General features: G+C 40.8%; 1 protein-coding gene across 3 annotated transcripts; it reads left to right on the forward strand.

Moving 5' to 3' along the window:
• The first annotated feature begins 875 nt into the window (after positions 1-875).
• Positions 876-24,989, forward strand: LOC103183061 (transferrin receptor protein 1). Of its 3 annotated transcripts, none has more exons than XM_042339272.1 (19): positions 876-938; positions 6,059-6,114; positions 7,006-7,222; positions 7,960-8,191; positions 9,752-9,895; positions 12,271-12,379; positions 13,286-13,411; positions 14,665-14,751; positions 15,283-15,422; positions 15,831-16,003; positions 17,388-17,504; positions 19,065-19,150; positions 19,444-19,507; positions 20,323-20,390; positions 20,882-20,958; positions 21,301-21,385; positions 21,910-22,134; positions 22,592-22,732; positions 23,957-24,989. In XM_042339272.1, exons 2-19 carry the CDS (start codon positions 6,082-6,084, stop codon positions 24,197-24,199), a joined length of 2,367 nt encoding a protein of 788 aa, XP_042195206.1. In that variant the 5' UTR covers positions 876-938; positions 6,059-6,081; the 3' UTR covers positions 24,200-24,989. The 3 variants fall into 3 exon arrangements, with proteins under 3 accessions (XP_042195206.1, XP_007898591.1, XP_007898663.1); XM_007900400.2 differs by lacking the exon at positions 876-938 and adding an exon at positions 4,608-4,795; XM_007900472.2 differs by lacking the exon at positions 876-938 and adding an exon at positions 5,026-5,148.
• The last annotated feature ends 1,630 nt before the right edge of the window (positions 24,990-26,619 follow it).

Consider the following 26,619-nt stretch of genomic DNA (forward strand, 5'->3'; position numbering starts at 1 on the left):
TTTCACATAGTCATTTATGTGGACAAAACATAAAGTCACAATTTGTGACTTTGGAACAACTGTATAGATGCTATTCTTTACATGTTGCCTGCCACTGTTGTGTCTTCTGGCCACAGCTCAGATAGGGCAAATCCACAGCACAAGCATACTCAGGGTACTTTAGTGAACCTTCTTAGCACCAGACTGGAGTACTGGTCAGAACTACATGGACTCGCTTTGAGAGGGCTTCGCAGTGGAAGTTCTCAGGGAGGTTAAAGGTATTAATCTGCATTTTCACCAAGGCTACTCCATTGCTGGGTGCAGAATCTGCTCTGCTCCTCTGCAAGATAGGTATTCGATAAGGATTTGACACAAGTTGCTTATCAATAACAGTTACCTGACCACAATGACTAAGTGCCTGTTATCTGGAAACACAAGCTGCCCTCTGCCTACTTGTTCGTTGTAAAAGGTGGTGTGGGCTCTGAAAGATCTGCACCCACTGAAGAGGGCAGTTTTATCATGTCCAGTCAGCAGGCTCACACCCAATCACTTATCATGTCAGCACAACCTACCACTGAAAGCAATTTATCAATACAATACAATAGTGCAAACTTTCCTTCCACTCCCAGGCCAGACCTTTGGAGAATTTGAAACATATTTGATTTTTGGAGTTTTTGACTAACATACATTGAAAGGGAGATGATGCATACACTTTTGCTGAACATCTCCAGTAACCTACTGGACTCCACTCTTGCTTTCTCTCTGGCAGCTCATTCAGACCATGGAACGTTTGCCAATTGTGGGAAGAATGACTTCAGCTTCTACATCTTCCTGGACTTGCGCTGAAATTTCTACGATTCTATCAAACACCAACATTGCCCTTGATTTATCTCACAGGCGTTCCTGATAACTGGAATTAGTTGGTTGCACCACAGACAACTGGGAGGCAAAAAAAAAGGGTGAGTTGTGTGTGTGTTGTGTGTGTGGTTTTTCTTCAACTGCAAATGTGTTCTAACTTCCTGATCCCGATGCCTCTGCATTGCACGGCCCCGCCATGTGCTGGGGGGGAGGGGGGGGGGGGAGGGGGGGGGCGAGGCTCAGTCCCAAGGTCAAGGCGTTTTTGATGCAGTACTCTGACTGTACGTCTCCTGCTGTGTACCCCCACCCCCCCCCACCCCACCCCTCCCGAGCTCACACGGGGCGCTCCGGGTCTCAACCCCCGTACGGCTCCGGGGGGGGTCCTCCCGGTGCGGCTTTCTCTTCAGCCAAAAGCACATGTGTGTATGTGTGTGTGTGTGTGTGTGAGAGCGTTTGCGAGATGACACCGGTGTGTGCAGTTGGCAATGCGGGAGCGCACACACACACATACACACATACACACACACACACATACCCACATACACATACCCACATACACACACATACCCACATACACACACATACATACCCACATACACACACATACATACCCACACACACATACACATACCCACATACCCACACACACACATACCCACATACACATACCCACATACACACACATACACATACCCACATACACACACATACATACCCACATACACACACACAACACACATACATACCCACATACAACACATACACACACATACACACACATACATACCCACACACATACACATACCCACACACATACACATACCCACACACACACATACCCACACACACATACCCACATACACACACATACACATACCCACACACACATACACATACCCACATACACACACACATACCCACATACACACACATACACATACCCACATACACACACATACATACCCACACACACATACCCACATACACATACCCACATACACATACCCACACATACCCACATACACACACATACACATACCCACACATACCCACACATACCCACACCCACATACACATACCCACATACACACACATACACATACCCACACACATACCCACACACACATACCCACACATACATACCCACACACATACCCACACACACACACCCACACATACACACATACATATACCCACACACATACATATACCCACACACATACACATACACACACCCACATACACATACCCACATCCACATACCCACATACACATACCCACCCACACACATACCCACACACACTACCCACCCACACACACCCACATACACATACCCACACACACACACTCAGCCACACACATAGCCACATACACATACCCACACACACATACCCACCCACACATACACATACCCACATACACAAACCCACCCACACATACACATATCCACACACACACACTCACCCACACACACACACATACACATACACACATACCCACCCACACACACATACACATACCCACATACACATACCCACACACGCATACCCACCCACACATACACACATACCCGCACACACTACCCACCCACACACACACATACCCACATACACATACACATACCCACACACACATACACCACATACACACATACCCACCCACACACATACACACACACACATACCCACACACACTACCCACCCACCCACACACCCACATACACATACCCACACACACACACTCAGCCACACACACATACCCACATACACATACCCACACACATACCCACCCACCCACACACACACACATACCCACACACACATACCCACCCACACACACATACACATACCCACATACGCACACACACATACCCATCCACACACATACCCACCCACACACACATACACACACACATACACATACCCACCCAAACACACACACACACACACACATACCCACCCCCACACACACACATACCCACCCACACACACACATACCCACACATACCCACTCACACATACGCATACCCACCCACATACATGCACACACACACACATACGCACCCACATACACACACATACAAAAATACACACACACGCGGGGTGTATTTTGAATACACTGCTTTTTAAAAAAATATTAATATTAAAACAAATTGTGCTAAATGTTTCTTTATTTCCTGGTCAGGAAATCTGCCAGTTGATCGTGCAACATCTAACCCGAACTGGCTGGGAGCCACGTTTCGTGCGTGTGTGTGTTTTATATATATATATATATATATAGAAATGGTTCTTATGAATAGTGTGGAACAACACTAAGTGGCATTCTGCTCTGAGTGCGGATAACTAACTAACTGTTGTCTGCATGTTTTCAGATCGCTAAGTTTTTTTTATATATATATATATATATTTGTGGTGTTTTTTTTCTTATTTCTGGCCAGGGGTGGGTGGGAAGGGGAGTTATTTGGTATTTGTGTGAATGATAAAGAAATTCCCCGAATTGAGGGGATAAGGTTCTGAGTATCAATAGTCTGCAGTTTCTCTGAGCTAATTAACTAACTAACTGAGTGCCGGATAAACTAAGTTTCGATTGGAGGAGGTAGGGGTTCGTAATAGAAAGACGTACAGAAAATATTCCGCACTTATAGAACCAATCATAGTATTAACCCAAGTCACGCAATCCTGAAGCCATATAGACTGTTATGAGTCTATAACACTCACCATGTTCATTGATCTACTGTATTCTTAACAGCCTTTTTTCCCAATAACTTGAAATATGATATTAAAATGTTTGCCATGTATCATGTGCTTAAATATGAATCTGCTGCAGTTGATTTGGGGGTGCAGGAGATGAGAGAACACAAGAGTGCCGACTGTATCCTACTGTATACCTTCACTGCCTATTTATTATTATTTATACTTCATTATATTATTATATACTATTATATATTATATATATACTTCATTAGCCTGATTCTTGGCACAAAGTAGTAAGGAAACCAACACAATTCCTACATAATGTCTGTTGCTTTTCATATCTGATGGGAGCACATTAATTCACTGGTGTTAATACCTCACCAACCGATTGATGATACCTGAGCCAGTGCGGTACAAAGTTTAATGTAGTCATCTCTCTGAACTCCATTGAATAAGTCAATTTGATGCAGTCATTTGATGACCTAAATTCCTAACCTGATTTGGGGGAGGGAAGAAAAATGCAAAATCGAGTTATAATTTAGACAATGATTTATTTTGTGTCATATTTCCATTCCTCGAATACACTTAATGTACAGATGGTACTAAACATGTTTGGGATTGCAAAAATAATCTAAGTTTCCTGGTGACCTTCCGCTTCAGGATAGGTTTCACTCAGCTGTGTTGCCCTTCACTGTCAGTTCGCTTGCTGACACTGTCAAGGTGCACACATACCAGTGACAGCCAGAGTGAGATTCCAATGTACACTCAGGGGCTGTGAAACTGTACCCGGGTAGAAAGATGAGGGAGTCAAATAACTTCAGGAGAGGAGTAAGTGCGAGAAGCGAAAACTCATTTCATCTTTTTAAATGCTTTAAATGCTTGGCAGGCAGTGTCACCTTCATGCAAAGTGTTACTTGATAGGTCTGTGTTAGTTCAGAAAGTGGAGGCTAGGGGAAGGTACTGATACCAAATCCAGTTTAAGAATGGTATTACTTGAAATTTTAATGTGTTGACTAAATCTTGTAGCTTTGACTCCTGTTTCCTAACGTTATCTAAACCTCTTAGTATATCTGTGTTGAATGGCATCCTAGTCATATCTGGAGATAAAGCTGTATCATACAAGCCAGGCAAGGGTGGTTAGAAAGGGTGGCCTGAAAGTACAATCTGACTGCAGCTCGGCGGCAGTTAACATATTAGAAGAACGAGGTGCCCAATGAATGGGTTCTTATAAGCATCGCAGCTCTTATTTTTTTTCTCTTGTGAAGGTAAGATATTTGGCAATTTAATTTACCTTGGTCGTTTATAGCGATGAATGATATGAACACTGAATTTAAAAGGCTTGTCTACAGGAATGTACGGTATCCCAATGTCAAATGATATGAGATTCAAATTACACCAGCTTGTTTTTAGCAGTACAGTATATGGTAAATGACCTGCATTAGCTGATTGCACAAGCATTTGTCCTCGGTGACTCTCTCCCATGCAGTAGGCCCAGCTTAAAAGGTCATTTGCTTTTACTAAAATCAACCTGTTAAATTTTAATAGGTTTGCTGACCAGACGAACTACAGCGCAGGCAGAATGCTAAACTCATGTCCATTAAGATTAGTTAACATTCCAGTAAGTCCTATGAAGCTCTTGAGATGTTTTAAAAATGTGAAAAGGTGCTGTAGCAAATGCAACATTGATTATTATAATAGTCTTGCGTCTCGAACAGTTCCTTTTGTCTTTTCTGGGTAACATGAGGTTAAAATGGGAAGCTGGTTTTAAACCTATACTTCGTTATAGTTTTGCATTGGAAATTTTTTACAATCCAACATTTTGAATCTATTATCAAACTATTAACCTTGCATGAATTATATGGGTCTTTTTGTTCATGTTGCCACTGGGAGCAGGGATTATTCTTATGTTAACCCTGCAAGTGAAAGTTAGTGTGATCCTAGGTAGTTTGATAGGCAGCAAGAAGCTTGCCAGGAAGTTTTCTCAATGAAAAGCTATGTGATTTTAGATTTTTTTTGGCTAGCTGGGTGTGTTAACACTTGTAGAAACCCATCACTGTGTTTATTAGGAGTATCCAAACCAGAGTTCCATATGTGCCACCTACACATGCGCATTTCCATGTCAGGACTGCAAGACACACACTCCCAGAGGGTCAAACCTTATTTACCAAATTCTGGTGAATATTATAATATGGGGACCCCATAGTGTGTATTGCTGGAGTTTAACCAGCTAAAACCACATAGTTTACCATTGAAAGCACTGCCTTGGCAAGCTTTTTGCTATTTCCCGATGCGCAGCTCAACGTGACATGTGTGAGAGCATTGCCATCAATTTTGGGTGGTTAAATACCAGCTGTATCCCAAGAAACACTCAGGGTTTCTGCATGTATCACATTTGTTTAGGGTGGGGTAAGATTAGAAAGTTAGATAGATGTTTGAAGTGGGGAACATTGGGCTGGATGGATTGGGTGCAGAAGGTCTGTCTGTTATGGTGGTGGCTGATCATAACACTGTTTATTTATTTCTTTCAGGAGCCTGATCAGTAAATCCTAAAATGGACAGTGCGAGATCAATTGTTTCGAACTTGGTAAGACCCAACTCTTCTTCATCCAGGTTTGCTTAATGATGCACACAAAATTTTACTCACTAAGCGATCTGGACTTGTCAGTCGGTTCATTTAGTTTCAGTTGGTGTTCGGCAGCTATGACCTGTCTTGAGGCAGCAATGTGGTATTGCTGTGCCAAAGTGAACCAGCAGAGGACATTGCACGTGCGAATTGTACATGAGTCAAGATCCACAAGTCAGCAGCAAACTTTTAAGATCTCATGTCTAGAATTTAACTTGACCAGTTAAGGCAAAGCCAGCTCTGAGATCCCACCTCAAAATGTTTCAATTGTTACACTCCATCTATTACTTTTTTCTAAAAAAAATTGTACAAAGAAAAGTTTGCCAAGTTTTCTTTTGTGACGGGTTGCTCAACACTGGGGTAAGGCTTGCCTCCTGGTACCACGACATGTTGACGGTTGTCAAAATTGTCATCCAATCCAGCGGGCCATCAGGAGAACTTTCTGTGAGCCGTCCTGCTGGCCAGAATCTTGTATTGCAACTGTAGTGAGCCAGTGTATCTCACTTTGAAACACCAATGGGTAACAAGAATGCTCAGACAACAATGATGAGTTAGGTGTGACTGCGCAAAAAGGCTGCTTTGTTACAGTAAAATCACAAGAATGCTCACCACTGGTAGTCTGGGTCAGTAGCCACTGTTGGCCTTTGCTTTATTGGCAGCATGGGGGAATTGCTCGTCCAGTTGGTTTGGTAGCCATGCTGAGCCCAAGAGAACTTCCTATTTATGTGCTGCACAACTTCTGAATGTTTCCTGATACAATTAAGCGCGATCGATACTTTAGATGCGAAGTTGAAAGCAGCAGGCTGAATTTTATTGCATTCTTTAACCAAGTAATCTTTACAACCTGTTTAGTTTGGAAATGAGCCAAGATCGTACACCCGCTTCAGCCTAGCCCGTCAGATAGATGGTGACGGCAGCCGAGTAGAGATGAAACTCGCTGGAAACGAGAACGATGAGGAGGTCGGGGAGGTAATGGCGGACGGGATGGATACTCGCATAGAGAAACCTCAAAACAATGTGAAAAACCTCTGCCGTTTAATAACTGCGATATTACTCATCTTTCTGATAGGTGAGAATGAGAAAGAAAAAAAAACCTTTCTACGTGCCTTTGCCTGTTACTGTCGTGCATTGCTGATTTGGTCCATGTGGTTCAATCAAGCCAAGTGCAGATCATTTATGCTTTCATCACGGTTTGCTTTTGTAATGCTTTCAGCAGTCTGATCTCGTGGTAATGGTAAATCTAAATACTACACTGCATTATTATCTCATCAGTGAACATTTAAAATGCCTTCAGTGACGCTCTGTTTTTACAGATATACAATAGGCCAGCTTATGTAGTCTCTTGGTTATACACTAAACTCATTTCTGTAATAAAAAATAATTGTGATATACCACATGGTGTGACTTGCTGACCAGTGATTCCATCTGTGTTTATAATAATCATGTTTGCTATGGATGGAAATACTATTGTATACTTCCTTGGTATGAGCTACATCATTTTTGTTCCCCTTGAGGATTTTTTCTTCCCACAGTGAGAGGACTCCAGAGGGTTGGTCAGGTTCTTGTACAACTGATATAAAATTATTAAATAATAATTAAATTATCAGTCGCTTTTGCACATTTTGTATTGTTTTTGCTTTCCTTGTTTCGTGTTAACCGCAACTCCTGATCTCCCCTTTTTCTTAAGGTTATATTTTACATTTTAAATCTCCTGTAAGTAGAAATGATTTAATTATTAAAATAATGTATTAATTTTTATTTTTAAAATGTATGAACTGAGTATTTTTCTTTCCTTCTGACCTTTAGGATTCCTTGTGGGTTACCTGGCATTCAGAGGACGAATGCAGAAAGGAAGCCCCATTAACCCAACGATACCTCCACTGAGCAGTGAAGCTCTATCCAAGTCCTCTACAGGCTCCAGTACTGAAGCTCCAGACGATTATCAGGATAATGAAGAGGACTCAAACTTGTACTTTCCCGATATTAAGAAAATGCTGCAAGAGAATCTGAAATCATCAAAACTGGTGGATGAAATTTGGTGAGCACATTGTATAACTGTCAGTAAAATATCCCTGTTACAATACAATTTAAACATTTGCACACATCTGTACATCCACCTTAGAAAATCATCAGTTTTCACACATTACGTACAGAGGTTGCACCTCCCGTTTTATGTGAAGACCCAAACGTTCGAATACAATTTGTTACATATTGTGGTTTGCTTTGCTGCAGTCACACTTGTCCATATATCAAAAGATTCTATTTTTTCCTGTAACGATTAATAATTTCTTTGCACTCGGCTCCATGGGTCTGTCATCTCCATGGCCCCCTGGCTCCATTGGCTCCACATCTCCCAGAGAATCGAGTTCAAGATCCTTGTTCTCACCTTTAATTCCCTGCACAATATTGCCGTGCCCTACCGCTGCCACCTCAAATCGTAGCAATAGGGCTGGTCTCTTCACTCAGCAGCGCCAGCGTGTTTCATGTCCCTCACTCTTCCCTCCTCTCTCCACCTGCACAAAATGTTTTTGGGGAGTGAGAATAATTAAAGAAGGGAACAGCAACAGCTTGCATTTATATAGTGACCTTCACTGGCGGAGTCTTACACTGAGTGAAAGGGAGGGGGAGGTGACCGTAAGCACGATCAAAAAGGAAGGTCTTTCATCTGGGTGATAGTGGGGGGAAAGGAAGGAGGAAGAGATGCGGGGCAAATGAGTCTAGGATGGGGGCCGTGATAAGAGGAAAGGGTGATGAAGGAGCCATGGACGGTGTGGGGTTGTTAGGTGACATGGGGTGGTGTGGAGGAGGGGGAGGGTGCCAGTAAGATATTACCTTAGAGATAAAGAAGTCCAGGTTTTGAAAATGAGGACCAAGGGTGTTTGAGAGGTGGGTGGAGGAAGTGGTGGGTAGTGGAGAACAGAATTTTGGGGGTTGTTTTTGGTCTTGAGAATGACCTGTGAGTATAAAAGTCTGATACAGGATTAATAAAGTCTCTCGTGGACTTTAGTGATATTGCTGCAGAGCAGCCCAGCAACCGAAGTCGAGGATTAAAAGTGAAATTTGCTGAGCAAAGGGGAAATCAGATTTGCTGTATAATCCTAAATGTTACACTTGATGAATATTTGAACACAACGCCGAGGCCTGTCTTTAGAGTGGTTTATAATTGCTTAAAACCGTTTGACAGTTTCAAAGCAGGCACCTTTGGTTTGCTTAAAACTCAGTTAATGTGAAGTCGCTCTTGAATTTTGGCTACGAACACACAATTACGACACTTGACCAATTCCTTGTGAAGCACTTGGGATAGATTTTATATCAAATGCAAGGATTATTATGCAGTTGAATGCATATTTGCCTATATTGAGGTGCTTCATGTGACTGAAAAATAGTAATTGGGGTTTGTTCTGACATGGGACGAGGTACTAGCTTTGTGTCTGCTTGAGCCTAGTATTTGGAGACTGTTTTGAAAATCCATTTAGATAGGTTGACGTCAAATGTATTAATTAGTATTAATGTATTAATTAATCTAATGCATCTTCAGCAGTCTAATTTCTGCAGGTCTGAATTTGATAACCTGACCAAGTTTTGTTTGCCTTATTAGGAAAGTCTCTAATATGAACAACCATGAGACTGGAACAGATGGAGATCATCAACTTGCCCATTACATCCTTACAAATCTAACTGATTATCTTGGTGAGACAAACGTATGGTCCGATAGTCACTACGTGAATCTACAGGTCAGCGGGTGAGTACTGTGAGGATTGCACGGAGAGAAATCTGATTGTTTAATGGCATGAGGTAAATGACAGTCAAACAGTGCAAATCTGATGAGTATTTCAATGGAATAAACTTTCTGCGTTTCCTCTTCGGTGTGGAGAGGGGGGAGTGACTTTTTTTAATATGCCGTCTCATCTTCTGTAGTTTATATGGAGGCTATTATTCCATAGTCATGTTATAAAAATACAAAATTCCCAGCTTTCTATAACTGTGCAGATATATAATTTATATTATTTTATTTATATCAGATTATATATTCTATAATCCAAGTAGCAGTATCAACAAGTGCATGTGGGGTGTGTTTACACAAAATTGTCTCCTGTTTTCTCCTCCATCTATATTCATGCTGAATTGCAAAGAAATCATTTTGTGTTTTCATTCAAGATTTTTGGTCACCCACTTTAGAGGAAAGGTTAAATTAGCAAAGCAATTCCCATGGGAAAAGTTGCATTTCAAGACATTTTCCACCTATGGCCTTGGCACTCGATATATCTCGGGCTATGGGTGCATTGTAACGTTTTTTGCATTAATGGCAGTAAAGCACAGTGAGCTGGACTAAAGACAGAGCTGCTATTGTTCTGAGTTTGCTAAGACTGTTTGCATTTACTTGTCAGTATTTAATCCTTTAACTCACACGATTTCTTTTAATTCTTTAACACCCACATGCACATGTGTGATCTTAATACACTGTTGCTCTTGTGAGTGCATTTTTTCTCACTCCCTGCCTTCATTGCAGAGCTATTGACTATGCTTTGCCCGAGGGTAGAATAGGTTTTGCCGCATCATTAAATAATTTGTCCAAATCAATGTAGAAGATAAGGTGGGTTGAAAAATAGCAGATGTTTGGGTAATGAGGGGGGAAGCAAAGAGTCGTGGGAGAAAAAGAGAGCGAGAGCAAAAGTTTAAATTTTTGTGGCTATGGAGAGATTTGTGACTCGTAGCTCATGATTTGTGTAAGATCAAGTGAGCTAACTTTGATGTTGAAAATTAAGTTAAGCCTTCATACTTAATGGAAGCTTTGTTAAATCAGGCAGAAGTGGAATGATGCAAGTTGCACAGAGACATTGGGACTATTTCAGATGTAAAAGGGTTTATTGAAAAAGCAAATGCAAGTAGAAAGATTCTTTTAAATGTTTTCCTATCGACTGTAGCATGGAGAAAACTTATTGCACACTTGAATGGGACTATACAACCAATGCAGATGAGTTATGTAGGCTTGATCTCAGATAGAATAAACATTACAATTTCTGATTGGATTATGTTTATGTGTAGCGCAGTGGACTATAATGGTTTACTTTTGCTGAGGTTCAGTGGTACTCAATACTCACACTTATTAAGGTAACCTCATTGCTGGGTTTGGGATCTATTTTGGACTCGTTTTCATATGTGAACAGCTGGGCTACATTTCCAAATCAGTTGAATTAAAATCCTTTGAAGTCATGCTCAAGTAGTGCTCTGGTCAAGCTGCACTTGAGTACTGTGTACAGTTTGGGCACCTTGACATAAAGGGTCTTCCCAGATCAATGTAGAGCGTGAGGTGTGGAAGGGGTGGGGGGGGCAATGTTACTGATCCCCAGGGTTAGAGAGATGAGCTATGCGGAACACAAAGATGACCAGGAGTGAAATCAAAGTAGCAGTTGCACACATGTGAATAACCTCCTATCATGAACATTTCTGTTTCTAGAAGTCTCGGCTCTTCAACCTAGGTCTCAGAAGGTGCCTTAAAGAGAATTATAAGATATTAAATGGGATAGAGAAAGTCAACTTGTAACAATATATCCAGATGCAAGAGAGTGGAAGTAGTGAACACAGGTTCAGAGGTAGTTTTATGAAAAACATCATGCAGTTTTTCTAGTTTGGTATCAGTATTTTACACAATGGGTAATTAATAACTAGAGTAGTTACTAGGAAACGTGCATGACAGCAGGGCATTGGAATTATTCAAGAAACAACAACAATAAATTAAATTTTTATAGTGCCTTTCACATCGGGAGGACATCCCAAAGAGCTGGACAGTCAAGGATGTGCACCGGTGCTGGGGTTAGTGATCAGGTGGGGTAGGTGGGGGTAGGAAGGTGACCAAAGGCGCTGTTGAAGAGGAAGGTCTTGAGACAGGTCTTGAAGGAGGCAAAGGAGTGGGTGAGGCGAAGGGACAGTCGGATGGAGATCCAAAGGTTGGGAGCAGAAAGGTTGAAGCCTGACCGCTGATGGTGGAAACAACGTGATGCTGTCATGGGAAGACGAGAGGGTGGATTTTGGGGGGAAAATGAGATCAAATTGGCTGAAGAATCTTCTTCATCTGAACCTTTCTTCTGATGAGTTTGACTTCTGTTTTTATCGCAGAACCCCCAATAAAATCAAGATAGCTTCCAATGTAAGTCAACAGGAGATATCTCAGGAATCCAAGAACTCTCCGGTATACTGTGCATACAGTGAAACTGGGGCTTTCAAGGCAAGAATTAAACTAATTAAACATTTCTTCTCTGCTCTATCCATTTCTTATTTACACACACTCCTTAGGGTTTGTTACTGTAGTTCTTGGAGAAAGAAAAACATATTTACTTTTGTTGTGGTTTTTCCTTTGTATAATATGCAATGTTTCATATAATTTGACAAAGAAAAAATTGTTTTGCTGTCCTAATATCCATTTGATATTCCTTATGACTTGGCCTAGACATACAGTCTCTCTCCTGAAGCTGCTCAAGAGTTTAGTGAGCACTGTGTGTCAGCCTGGCTCAGTGGTAGAACTCCCCCCACTGAGGTTCAAGCCTCACATTGGGACTTGGAATCACATAGCTAAGGTGACCCTATAATACAATGCTGAGAGTGTGTTGCATTGTTGGAGATGCCCTCCTTCTGACGAAACCGAAGTCCCATCTACCTGTTCAGGTGGATGTTAAAGATCACATGGGCAGTGCTCGAAGAGAAGGGAGTTTCCCCTGTTGTCCTGGCCAATAAATCCCCAAAATAAATTTACATAATTGAAAATCATTCAGCTCAACATGTATCCATTAATTCCAATCCCTCCGACTTTCCCTACAAACCTTGTGAGGGTGTTTCGAATGAAAATCACCAAACCTTTAGTTCTTGACTTGCAGGTTAAAAGTTTATTTTACATCCTAATATTGTGGGAGAAGTAGAGAGAGATTTCTGCCATGGTCAAAAGCAGCTGAAGGAGATGGTGGCGTATTCAAACTGAAAAGGGTGTTTCATTCAAAAGTAAATCCACCTGCAGTATTATTGTACCTTGACATCCTATCTTCTATCTCTTTCCCTCTTTCAATCATACCTCAGGCATCAATACAGCACTGATCCATGTTAATGCTGTATCTCAATGCATTCTCTTATGATTTTTCAGGGAAAATTGGTATATGCCAATTATGGAACTAAAGCTGACTTTGAAGACTTGACAAAGATGGTCGTAGGGACGATCAGTGGCACTATTGTCATTGTTCGAGCAGGAATAATCAGCTTTGCTGAGAAGGTAAGTTCCCTGGAATGTGCTTTGTGTTTGTTTGATCCTCAACTCTCCTGTCAACATTTTATCTGACTCTGATAACTCTATCTGGACAACTCTTATTACTCACATCTGCTACTAAGTCACTCTCATGACTTAGCCTTGTCATCTCCATACTCTGCTTTTCCAAATTCCTGCTTGAATCCTAGAGCCCCAGTTCCACAAGCTCCAAATCATGGAGACCTTCCCAGTCTGTATTCTCTCCCACGCTGGGCTCAGTGAGTCCATCACCCCTATGCTCACCCAGCTCTACAAGTTTTCTATTTTCTAGGTAGATCAATTTTAAAATTCTCATTATCACCTTCAGGTGCCTTCCATAGCCTTGCCCAATCCTAGCTTTATGATCTCCTGCATCCTTATTCTCTGATCATTCCCTCCACTCCTCCAAATCCGGCTTGCTTCATGTCCACTGCCATTCCCATTATCAACAAATGAACATTTATACACTTTGCCCCTGTTTCCTAATACTAGCCACCTAAAATCCATCTGTTTTGCCCTTCCCTCTCGATTTATATAATATATATAAAGACCTATCTCTTTTACTGTACCTTTATCCACCTCCCTTATGCCCTTTTACCTCCCTCTCAGGTCGGACTCACATTAAATTCTTTGTAAATTGCTTTGAGATATTCTTCCGACATTAGAGACACTGTATAAGTGCAAAGTAGTGTACTGATCTGTAATAGAAGGTGACAGCATTTAGCTGTGCACTGTCAACTTCCAGAGGTCCAGCATACACAAGCAAGAAATGAGCAACTAAGTTGTGTATGCATTTATTTAAAAACTTAACTTTGTCAAAGGCATAAAGGTGTGACACAAGATGGTCAGTACAATGAATTTAACACTTCGTAGGTGAATCTTTTGATTTGACTTTTGAGGAATGGATGGAATCCAAACTATTGGATTTTGCACTGTAACTAGTGAATGTTTAAAGTAATGTGAGCTCGCTGGGTTAAACAGTACCTGGATTAATTTTCCATAAAGCAGGAGGGGTTCCTAAAGGAGAAGAAATCAAACACAAAATCCTATCTATTAATAAGAAGTGCTAATCATAGTTATTGGGTTAATGAGATTATATTAATGAGACTCTTTTAGTTTATATGTACCATTGAGAGGGAAATAATATGTTCTTTAGTTGGTTTATGTTTTACAGAATACTGTAAAAAAATGTGTATTTGAGGTGAATGATAACCTATGAAATATTTTTGTTCTGCTTGTAGGTTTATAATGCTGAGAAGATGAAAGCAGGAGCAGTTCTGATCTACCCAGATTTTGAATATTTTAGAGACATAGCCATATTTGGGCATGTAAGTACCTTACTGTTTAAAAATATTATTGATCAGTTGTATCACAAAGCAAAACTTTAAGCATCTACTTTGTGTACAAAATTAGAGCCCTGTGCCCAGTTAATAGTTGCTTCCAGTTTAACAGGCACTTTATGGTCCAAGAGTTATTAAGGAATTCTGGTTCAGGTTCAATACACATGTAGGTAATGCCATATGCAGAGCGCTGCTCATCATTAGCTGAAGTGATGGTAGTACATCTACAGTTTGTCTCAAATAGCCTAGAGCTGATATATGAAAAATTATCCCCATACCTAGCAAGAATCGGGAGGGGGGGGGATTCAGTGATGTAGTTGTAACTGATAAATCAAAAGCCCCAAAGGAAGGTAGTTATAGGCAATTAAGGAGATACAAGTGTTCCTTGTATCTACAATTTTGGTGGGCAAGAACATTAATTTCATAATTCACAAACTTCATACTCTAGCTAGAGTCCTGTTTCTTCTGTATTTAAAACTGTTTCTTGGGTGGATGTACAATAATCTTTCTGTTTGCTAGGTTCATGCTGGTTTGGGTGATCCATTCACTCCTGGATTCCCATCCTTCAATCACACACAGTTCCCCCCAACTAAATCTTCAGGGCTTCCTGGAATTTTGGCTCATTCTATTAGTACCAACACCGCTGCTAAGCTTTTCAGGTAAGAAGACAGAACAAACTTATATTTTGGATTTGTGCTTTATCATCATGAAATATCTCTGGGTAATCACTATGCAATGAAGTGTTAGCCAAGATTGTGATCTCAAGTGCTTTTGTTATTGTGTTAGAATCCTTACAATTTAATAACATTGAAATGTTTCACAGTACTAATTAGATAATTGTTGTGAAGTGAAGTATATTTGTAGATAAGCATGGAAGTTAATTAACACAAACCAAAATAGGCCAATCTCACTGTGTGCAAGTGTTTTAATCTGGTTATCTGTATAATCTGTTTATTACCCTTCTGTTTACACTCTGTTAAAATATTATTATTATTATAATCCTTACTTATGAAAGACAAATTCCTTTCCCTCCCCTCCATAATGCATGTATCTTTTGGTTTCTACAGTTCAATGAGTGGTCCCAGTACTCCAGATGCCTGGAAGGGTGCAGTTTTTCCATCCAAAATTGGACCAGGGCATGAAAAGAATGAAATGGAAGTCATGTTGGAAGTGAACAACGTTAATACAGTCAAACAGATTCACAACGTCTTTGGTGTTATTAAGGGTAATGAAGAACCTGGTGAGTAGCTGCCTTTGACATGCATTACCAAGCCTGCACAATGCTGACTTGTTTGCTCAATGGATTACAAGTTTTACATTTTGATTGCCAACTGCGAAATTGTGATTAGAACTTGATTTATAAGAGCAAAGATCACTATTTTGGAGTCAGCCGGGTGTCTTGACAACTGCGGAAAACCATCACCATAAGAGTATCCAAATCAAACAGAATTCCATGCATCCCACCACACATGGGAATACCAGAGATAGGTTGTTGGAATGGAACGTGCCCTCTCTCCCAGGAAGGGTGTATCCTGCTTACCAAATTCCGGAAAGTATTAGAAGCAAGTTGGCAAGAGCCAAGGCTTGGGGGACCCCAGAGTTTGTGTTGGGGTAACTGAGTTTTTTTATATGCATAAAAGTAATTGCATAACCTAATAATTCTATACATTCTTACCAAGTTTAGAGAACTTGTAATACTATAAATTTCAAGATCTCCAGTGAAGTTCCCTTTGCTTCGTATGAATTTGAGGCCAACAACTATTCTGAGGTAGTTTCCCCCTCAATACTCTAGAAGTGAGTGGATCCCTATTCATTTTATTCAGTGTTCAAACAAGAGAAATGCAATTATCTTCTTCCTCCTCCATTAATGTCAGTTTTAGTCATTTCATGTTTAGCTTTTGTTTTTGCTCTCCTTCCCTCCACCTTTCCTGTTCTGTGCACTTCGCCACACTGACTGCCCATTTGTGCTCTGTGCTAATCACAATATCTCAATTGTTAATACCTTTCCTTAGGGGGATTTGTATCTTGTATGATATCCTATACAGCCAGTTTACGGAGGTGGACATTTATTTTGCTACTTGGAGACATTCTTGAATAATATTGAAAAACATGAGTAATTTCCTGCAACCATTGAATTTCTTTTATTTGCCCACAAAACCCGTGCATAAAGGTCCAGTTGTATACTGTTGCATGAGCCTGCACACGTACACAATGCTGACTGGATTGAGTCCCAGGACAATACGTGTAATGTATCTGTGCAGCATTTTGTACTGTTAGGGAATTTTTTTTTTGGATATTATTAAAATTTGACTGTTTGCTATTTGTGGGACGAAGATTGCCAACAATTCTAAAGAAATGCAAAAAAATGCATAAAATCTCTAAATAAGAAACACAAATTTGAGAAACGCTAATTTATCTACTCAATTGCTGGTTTGATTTTCAAGTGTTTTTTTTAGCATTTGCAGGTTTTTTGTATTGCATAATGTTTTGCATGTTCAGTGACTCTGTAACTATAGGAACAGTGGCTTTTTAAAAAAAAAGTCTTCCTGAACTTTTGATTTCAATATGTAAATAAGATGTGGTGTATGTACCTTTCTGAGCTGCTGAACATGTTTGTCCCTCAGATCATTACATTTTGATTGGGGCGCAGCGTGACTCCTATGGTCCTGGAGCTGCAGAGTCTGGAGTGGGTACAGCACTGTTGTTGGAGCTGGCACGAGTCTTTTCCAAGATGGTTCAAGGTGAGCCAAGAGGCGATGTGCCAGATGAAGCAATCTTGTAGCTTGCTTCGATGGAGGGATGGAGTTCCAGAGGGTGGGTGCAGAGTGGTGGAAGTCCCTCCTGCCGATAGTGGGGCAAGCAAGGCGGGTGATGTGAACAGGATGGTAGGGGGTAAGGAGGTTGGAGAGGTAAGGGGGAGCAAGACCATTTGAAGGTGAGGACCAGGATCTTGAACTGCATCCTCTGTGTGATGGGAAGCCAGTGGAGTTGGGCAAGGATGGGGGTGATAGGGTCACAGAGCCTAGTGCGGGAGAGGATACGGGCTGCAGAGTTCTGGATGTTCTGCAGCCTGTGGAGGGAGGAGTTGGGGAGGCCGACAAGCAATGGATTTGCACAGTCGAGCCTTGATGTAATGAAGATGTGTATGAGAGTTTCGGCGTCCTGCGTTGTGAGACAGTGTCGGAGCTGGGTGACGTTGCGGAGGTGGGGGTAGGCAGAGCGGGTCATGGTGCGAATGTGGGGTAGAAAGGATAGTTGAGGGTCAAACAAGACTCCAAGGTTCCGGACTAGCTTAGCAAGGTTGAGTGCAACCATGGATGGTGAAACTGTCAGCGCCTGAGGTGAGGAGGCGCTGATAGGAGCCAATCAGAGGAGCCTCGGTCTTTTTAACTTTCAACTGAAGAAAGTTAGCTCTCATCCAGGACTTGATGTCTGACAGACATTCTGTCAGCACAGCAGCGGTCCTAGAGTCAAGGGTGGAGGCAGAGAGGTAGAGTTGGGTGTCATCCGCATACATGTGGAAGTTGACCCCATGTCTGCGGATGATGTCACCAAAGGGGAGCAAGGACAGAGCCCTGAGGCACACCCCACGAGAAGGTCCGGGGGCTAAAGGAGAAGCTGTTGAAGGAGATGAAGTGCAGGCGGTGTGAGAGGTATGAGTGGATTAGATGTAAAGCTCTTCTTTGCCTCAAAAATGTGCCTCAACCACAAACTCAGAAAGTTTCCAATATCTGCCCCTGTGAGTACGATTGTCAAATGAAAGGCAGTTTCATGGTGGGTCCCCTTTAGGATGTTGGCTGGAGCTGCCCTCAAACTCAATTCACGAAGTTTAAAGACAGAGGAGACTTTCATCTCATTGGACATAACTAGATTTTTACCAGGTCCAAAAGGTGAAAGACTTGTGTCACTCCCGTACAATTCTGTAAATTATTGCCAAATAATGTTAAAAGATAAACTACCATTACAAGGTTGAGGTCATCAGGAGGCTTCGGAACAGACCACTGCCATTTGCAAAAATCAGCATTAGTTATTCCATGACCAATTGGAAGTGTTGGGCTGTGACTGTTCTGTGCAGCATCAGATCCATACTGCATCTGCCACCTGCCAAACATTATTTGTGATTGTTAATTTAGCACATAAAAGTTTGAGACATGCCTCTGCTGTTGATGGTTATTATGAGATGACAGGTCACGTGTGTACAGTTGTATAGGTTGTTTTGTGAAAGAGGCAGGCCAGAGTCCAGCCACCACTATTCCAAATGATTGGATAAGAATATTTTTTGTGCTTATTTTGTTTTGTAGATGGATTTAAACCCAGAAGAAGCATCATCTTTGCCAGCTGGAGCGGAGGTGCTTTTGGATCTGTTGGAGCTACCGAGTGGCTGGAGGTAAAACTAGTTTACACTTTAGTTTGGACGCTGAGAGACTCGTCATTTCAACGTCACTGAAACACCTTTTTGAACATCTTGGCTCACTTCTGGAGCATTGTAACATAAATGAGGCAGTGATGTGAATTTTAAATAGAAAATGTTTTTTTTTCTGTGATGAATGTTTGGAATGATTTACCAGATTGGGTGCTAGAGCAAAAACATTAGGGATATTTAAAACAGAACTGGAAAGAATCTGCATAAGATAGGCAGTAAATTGAATCTTAATTAAATTAGTTTTCTTTTCTCCTCAGGGTTTTATGTCTATGTTGCATTTGAAGGTTTGTGCCTACTTCAGCCTTGACAAAGCAGTGCTTGGTAAGTTCATCAACAATGGTGGTTTGTTGTCTTCTGGGCGGTGGGGGGGTGCAAACAATATGAAGTTTGAAAGTTATCTTGGCCTTTGAACGTGCCTCAGTTAAGTGGTAGCTGTTCTCCCAAAGGATTGACTTCAAAGTCCTCATCTTTTCACATCCTAGTACTTTCCTATCTCTGTGATCTTCATTCCCACTTGTCTGCCTGCCTCCTCCGCATGGCTAATTTGGGTCTGCTGCCATCCCCTGCACCCTCTCCATCACCTTCACCTTCAACTATTACACTCCTAACTTTTGGAACTCCCTCTGTCTTACTACCATCTCTTTATCTGTCTTTAAATTCCCCCGACCCCCAAAAACGACCTCTTCTATGGTCTATGGTCACCTTGATTGGCAACTGACCCTATCTTAGTGAAGCACTTGTGCTGAGGCTAAAGTTGGGGAAACCACTACAGAGTGTGATTAATCCACATAGACCAGATTATTCTGAATTTAATACCTTAATTGCTGACCTATTTTGAGAAAGAACTGAATCCGTGGAATGTGCATAACCTACTGATACTGGCTGCAGATGTGGAGGATATTAGTGTCCTGGGAATTTGTTTAACTGCGCCATGTGTATTCTATACAGAATGCTGACAGTGAGTCTGGAAAAGGTGCACCAACTATGAAACTGAGTACATGAGGAAGATCTCTGGTGATGAAGCTTTGATAATCACTTTGGGCTTCATTCAAAAGAACTTCTTTACAAAGCTCTTGAGTACAAGCTGAAAAAGACGGTTTTCTGAAATTACATGATCGTAATCTGTTCTTTTCCAGGTGGAGATATGATTAAAGCTTTTGGCAGCCCATTGATGTTCAGTCTGATTGAAAATGCCATGATGGGGGTAAGAGTTAAACTCCAGCGACTTTTCCCCACACATGACGGTGATGGTGACCTGATTTCTATGCAGAAGTGTCGCAACTGCATTGATCGTGTAATTGGTAACAATGTAGAAACCCTATGACGTTGTTATAACTTTAGAACCTGTTATAACACTGGTTGAGATTTTATGGATCCCAGCTATCGCATTATAACAAGGCTCCACAAATCCAAGAATCCAAGAATCTTACTACAAAAGCTTTTCCAGTGAGTAGCTGATCACTATTAAGTATAGATGAGTTTAGATGGCAATTAAGGGTAGGTTTGGGCTGTGCTGCAATTCTTAATTTTTTTTTATCCCTCTCCCCTTTGCATCAAGAAATGTAAAGCAACTTTTTTTTAGCATAAATTCCAATAGTAATTAGAATAATTAGACCAATAATGTTGAATTATTAGGTCTTGCTTTCCTGGTCCTTCTATGCTTGAAGATTGTTTAACTCACTGTATTTCCAACAGGTTAAAAGCCCTATGCAAAGTTCAGAAACCATCTATGAAAGAACAACAGCACGTAACCACGAATGGGAGAAAGCAGTGTAAGTTGCTTTTGAGAACTTATTTATTGAACCTGCATCAAAAGGTGCACTTTCTTTGCTTCAGATTTGTCCATTACAGAGCATAGCTTTGATCTTGCTCTGGAATGGACAAATGGCACCCTTTGGCCTTTGGTTGTAGCAAGGGGAACCGCATAGCTTTCAGCTATAAAGGATGAGGATGATGAATGAGGAGATGCCTGTGTTTTTGCAATACTACATCATTTGGCTTATTTCACAAAAGCACAAGCAGTCTGGAATTGTAGATAACTAAAGTAACTCGCTGTGGGGATAGAGACAATGTGAATTATTGCCTAAAGCGACCACTTGTTTTCCTTCCTGCAGTCTGACCCCAATCCCCATGGACACCAGTGTTTACGCATTTCTTGTAATTGGTGGGATCCCATCTGTTGGTCTCAGATTTGCTAAAGTAAGCAACGTCTTTATGGTTTTCTTTCACAAAATAGAGAATGAAGTAATTAACTGTGGGTGTGGGTTAAGTTGGCCTAAAATAGCTAAACTAAATGTAGCTTTTGAGAAGAGATTTTCACTGCACAGAAGGGTGCCATTTTGTATAATGCAAGTCTGCATAGCACTGCACTTAGTGTGTCTGCCTGCTTCTTGTTGTCTCATGTCTAATTCGAGATTTAATATTTTAACCTTAGCAACTGCCAAATACCTGGTTAAGTCTTGCAATGTTTTTTTTAAAAAAAAGTCCTTCACACAAACTTTAAAAAGTGGTGGGAGGGGAATGTCTTATAAAATGTATACAAAGTTTCTGCAGTTTGTACTGTACACCAGCATCTATACAGTATGGGAAATATATTTTTGCAGTGCCATTTTAAATGTGGGTGTTGTGTGTTTCTGATTGAACTTTCTATTTGTTCAGATTTGAACTTGTGAACTCACACTGTGAAAAACACTATAAATGCAAATTTTTGTTCTTCATTGCAGGAGAATTCCTACCAGTATAATGGCACAATGCTGGATACAACAGACAAACTCATAACTTTTGTTGATCACAGACTAGAGGAAGTAAGCCGTGCCATGGCTGAAATGATTGGACATATGGTCATCAAGCTAACGCATGACCATCATCTCCCACTCGATTACAGAAGATATACTGATGAGCTTGTCAATGTTGCTATGAAGATAGATGAGTACAACGAAGAACTGAATGTAAAAAGAACTCAATATCTGAAGTTTTATGATAAAGAATAAGTAGAATCCAGTCTCGATGCATCCAGTACTTTGTAACAAAGATTCCGATAATCATGATTGCGTTACAGCCTGGCTCAACATTCTCACCTCTGAGTCAGAAGGTTGTGGGGCCCCATGTCGAGACTTGGTATCACTTAGTCTAAGCTGATGTTCCAATGCAATCCTGGGGGTGGGGGTTGTATTGTTGGGAGAAAATATATTGCAGTTTTGTTGTGGATTTGGGATCTTATTTATTATCTTATTTACAAAATCTGCTTTTTTTTTAGAAAGAGCTTATATTTACTAAATTGAAGGATTGAGTTTACTTATGAAGCATGCCCACCCCAAGTTGATTCTGAATAGACCCCACATTGAGGCTTCATTAGATCCAATTTAAGACGTGTTTGTATTGATGAATTGCACGTTATTCCTACAGAACTACAAGCTGGACGCAATGTGGTTCTTCTCGGCTAAAGGGGACTACTACCGAGCAGCCCAGGCACTGGAAGATGAAACAAAACAATCTGATCTGACAAATGTGTTACTAACAAGGTCCCACAACAACCGGATTATGAGGGTAAGAACTCTTACACTGCTGCTGCAATGTTCTCAATCTCTATAACCTGGCTAAGTGAGAATGATGCTTGATGTGATTGTGGAGTTAGAATGCAGCCTCTTCAGTGTGCTCTTGGATCCACCCTTTCACACACTCAGAAATTCAGTAATCAGTTAATCTGCAAGTTGTTTACTAATAAGATCTGGCTTCTACAGTAGTTGCAAAACTGAGCTGCTCTGAGACTGTCTCGCTCTTGCTATCTATCCCCGCTTGTTCTTTTTTCCTGCATCCAACCGTGACTGTCTTGCCTCTCTTCCGTTCGCGCGCTCTCTCTCCACACTCTCTCTCTCGCTTCCTCAACCCACCCAACTACGTTCTTTCCCCTCACACTCTCTCTCTCTCCCTCAATTTCTATTCCTCTAATTTCCTTCCTATTTATTCATGATGTGGCAAAATGTATTTGATCAAGGGTTTACCATAAATTTGAACATCAGCTTCAAATACAACAGGTGCTTGCTGTTATCTGGCTGTGTGACTAGTGAGCTTGTTCAATGTTTCTATTTTAATACACTATTTGCAAGCAACCTTGATTTAACATTTGGTGTAGGTTTTACTTTTTATAGTGCACAATCATATAACACTTTGAATATTTTGATGATACAAGCAACTTGTTCTGGTGGCTTACAGTCATTTAGCACAAGTGAATACTGAATCCCATTAATTTCTTTGTCAACTACAGTGTTGGATTGTAGCCCAGAATGCCCATTCTGCACAACGTATGCTTTCTAGGAACAAGCGTTGGCATTTATGTTTGACTCTTTGGTATGTCAATGAGATTCATTCAGTGCTTGCTGCCCAAGGCACCACAGAGGCAGTTTTACCCATAACCTATTATATCCATATGTTTCTTGTTACTGAATGTTGTGCCTCAAATTTTGCCTAAGTCTGGGGGTAGACAGCTCAAAATGCTTTCTTTAGTCAGGAGAGATAACATCAATCAATGTTTAGCTAGATATTTATCACAACTGAGGTGGATATTGGGTGGGAAATTGATATTGTCATCATATTTGCTGTATTGAATCCTATACCGACCATGACCTCTGAGGCCAAGAAGGTTATGCTGCATTATTAACAGTGCACAATCGTACAACAATGCAGTGTGACAGAAACTACTAAAAAACGGTAACAGGCACAGTCCTAAAAAAGAGCTCTTTAGACTAATACCTCTTTGTTCTGTCCAAACAGGTGGAGTACAACTTCCTCTCTACTTTTGTCTCTCAAAGTAGTTGCCCGTTCAGGCATCTGCTATATGGCAACGCGAATCACACCATCTCTGGTATTGTTGAACGACTGAAGCTCCTCAGAGAGAACCGTAACCTGACCGACATCAATCTGATCCGAACCGATTTGGCTTATGCCACCTGGACCATCCAGGGAGCAGCCAATGCACTCAGCGGTGAGATCTGGACCATTAAGAACATCTTCTGATTTACATCAGAAGTATCTGATGGTGCTTCTTCTCTTCGGAAATCTCTGTAGATCCCATTGTCTTCTCGGAAATCTCTGTAGATCCTGTCATTGCCAGAGTTTTAAATGGCATTAAATAACCAGGGCGTTAATGTATCTAGTATTTTAGGAATTTGCTGGCCACATCATTGCCTGTCGCTTTTAAATTCCAAAAAAACGGAAATGCATTAATGTTCTGATTGGAAGATCGGATTCTATGGAGGTGGTGTGATCATCAACCACAGAATTAATTTGGAAGTTTTATACGTTGTGTCTTGTTTTCAAAAAGACTTGAGTTGATTTGTTGTATCTCTTACGTAAAAAAGAGTGCAAATGATTATCATACAAAATCTGAAGTATGTGCATTATAGACACCTTCTTAGATGTCTTAAGGGATTTGTTTTAATTCCAGCAGTAAAACTGAGAGGATAGTAAATTGCTCAGCTACTTGTTGGCCCTTGTTAATCAGTACTCCATAAGGTTGCCTCTTAAAAAAAATCCTCCGAGTCTGTAGAACATCGTCTTGCAGAACAGAGTCCACAGTACACCCTCTCCGAGATCCCAAAGCACTATTTATTACTTTGTGCAATGTTGAGTAAAGGCATACTTAACATGGAATATCTTGTACAAGTTCGTAATTAATCTGATGTCGCTCCACCTAATCCCAATCCTTGTACAAAGGTAATGACAAAATTAATCACTTGTACTTATGTAGCCCATTTCACATAAAAAGAAATGTAAAACATTGAGATGTCTCAAAGCCCTTCAAATGGATTTACTGTGTATTTTGTGGGTGGAATGTGGCAGCCATTTGCCACAGCAATGTCCCACGTACAGCCATAGAGTGAGTATCCAGTTTTATTTGGGGAATTGTTGGCCAGGACACCGGGAGAAATTCCCTTCTTTTTTTAAATAGTGCCATGGGATCTTTTAACATTCACATAAAAAGGCAGATGGGGCACTCATAATATTGGAATGTCAGTTTAGACTATGTGATTGAAAAGTCCTGATGTCTCACCCAAAACCTTCTGACTGAGCGAGAGTGATAACACTGCGCCAGCCTTTACAAGTCATAATAGAAATGAAAGTGACTGTTACATAGGCAAATGTAACAGCTAACCTGTGCCATCAACACCAGGAGCTAATTAATTAATTAACTATCTAATTAATTAATCACCTCTGCACTGGAACTTGTTAAGGTGTTCTTATACTCATCACCATAACTATTAAGCTTGCATCAAATTTTATGTTTTAGAGCTTATGCAGTTCATTTCAATCTTCATCAGTTTGCTTTGCAAATTTGACTATTGAAGTACTCCACTGTTAATGACCAGAATCTACTTAAGAGTGTTTTATTTCTGAGATTCCTTGTATTCCATGGCTGTTCTGAAACCCTTCGTTCATTGCTCCTCCTGTTCTAACGGATAGTGTGGTCGTAGCTGGACAAGCAGCGAGAAAGCTTCCCAGGCAGCAATATCCATGGTTTGTGGTTTCAGCTGGTTAGACACCAGCAGTAACCCAAGGCTTGGCTCCTAATACCTTTTGGAATTAGCTAAGCAGGATGCATCCATCCAGGGAGAGAGTTCGTTATCCATTCCAGCAGTCTACATCTGGAATTTCAATGTGCACATCGGATGCATGGAATTCTCAATTTGGATACTTTTGAGCATGGTGATGGGTTTCCGCACGTGTCAGACACTGACCAAAAACAAACTGCAAAGGAGAATGTTTAGCCAAAATAACAGCTCGATGTTCACATTTTCTCTTATTTTATAATATGTTAATATTTTGCCATGAGAGAATACGTAACTTTGTTAGGATATTGTTCACCCTGAAACTGCTTGACTTTGTTTATTATATTCTCTGTGTACTGAATGTCTTGAAACATCTTGTGTCGAGGCTTGTTCGTGTCACTTTTCCGACTGGACAGCACTGAAGTATTTATTTTTACCTGTTATTTATCAGTGACAGAGTTCACTATAAATAGTTTTATCTTTTTTTATATAAGATAATTATCGGAAGCAGTGCCTTCCATAATTATGACGGTTATATCGTCATGAAGAAAGCAGCATCTGCTACTAAGAAATAAGAACAATGACGTTTCTATACAATAAACCATTATCGGGAGCAGTGACTTCCATAATGTTACAGAATAAGGTAGTTTTTGCCTACCAAGGTGTGTATCGGAAGCAGGGTCTTCCATATGTTTCACCTTAAGGTGTACATAAAGTTATCGGGAACAGAGATTCCCATAATTTAACAAATTTTCTTTCAAAATCGGTGGGGACCAAGCGTTTGCTCTTGATCAGTTGTGATGAGCTTTATTTGCTTACACACGTGTGTGTGTGTGTGTGTGTGAGTGAGCTTCTTTTGTAGTTTTGCTTAAATGTGTGTGTTGGCTT

This window comes from Callorhinchus milii, unplaced genomic scaffold (assembly GCF_018977255.1).
Source record: "Callorhinchus milii isolate IMCB2004 unplaced genomic scaffold, IMCB_Cmil_1.0 Scaffold11, whole genome shotgun sequence".
NCBI lineage: Eukaryota > Metazoa > Chordata > Chondrichthyes > Chimaeriformes > Callorhinchidae > Callorhinchus > Callorhinchus milii.

Bases quoted from the DNA above. Each gene is read 5' to 3' on its own strand.
- LOC103183061 (XM_042339272.1), top strand. From the start codon at position 6,082: ATGGACAGTGCGAGATCAATTGTTTCGAACTTG. The intron at 6,115-7,005 runs GTAAGACCCAAC...CAACCTGTTTAG, and splicing joins GATCAATTGTTTCGAACTTG to TTTGGAAATGAGCCAAGATC. The intron at 19,151-19,443 runs GTAAAACTAGTT...TTTTCTCCTCAG, and splicing joins GAGCTACCGAGTGGCTGGAG to GGTTTTATGTCTATGTTGCA.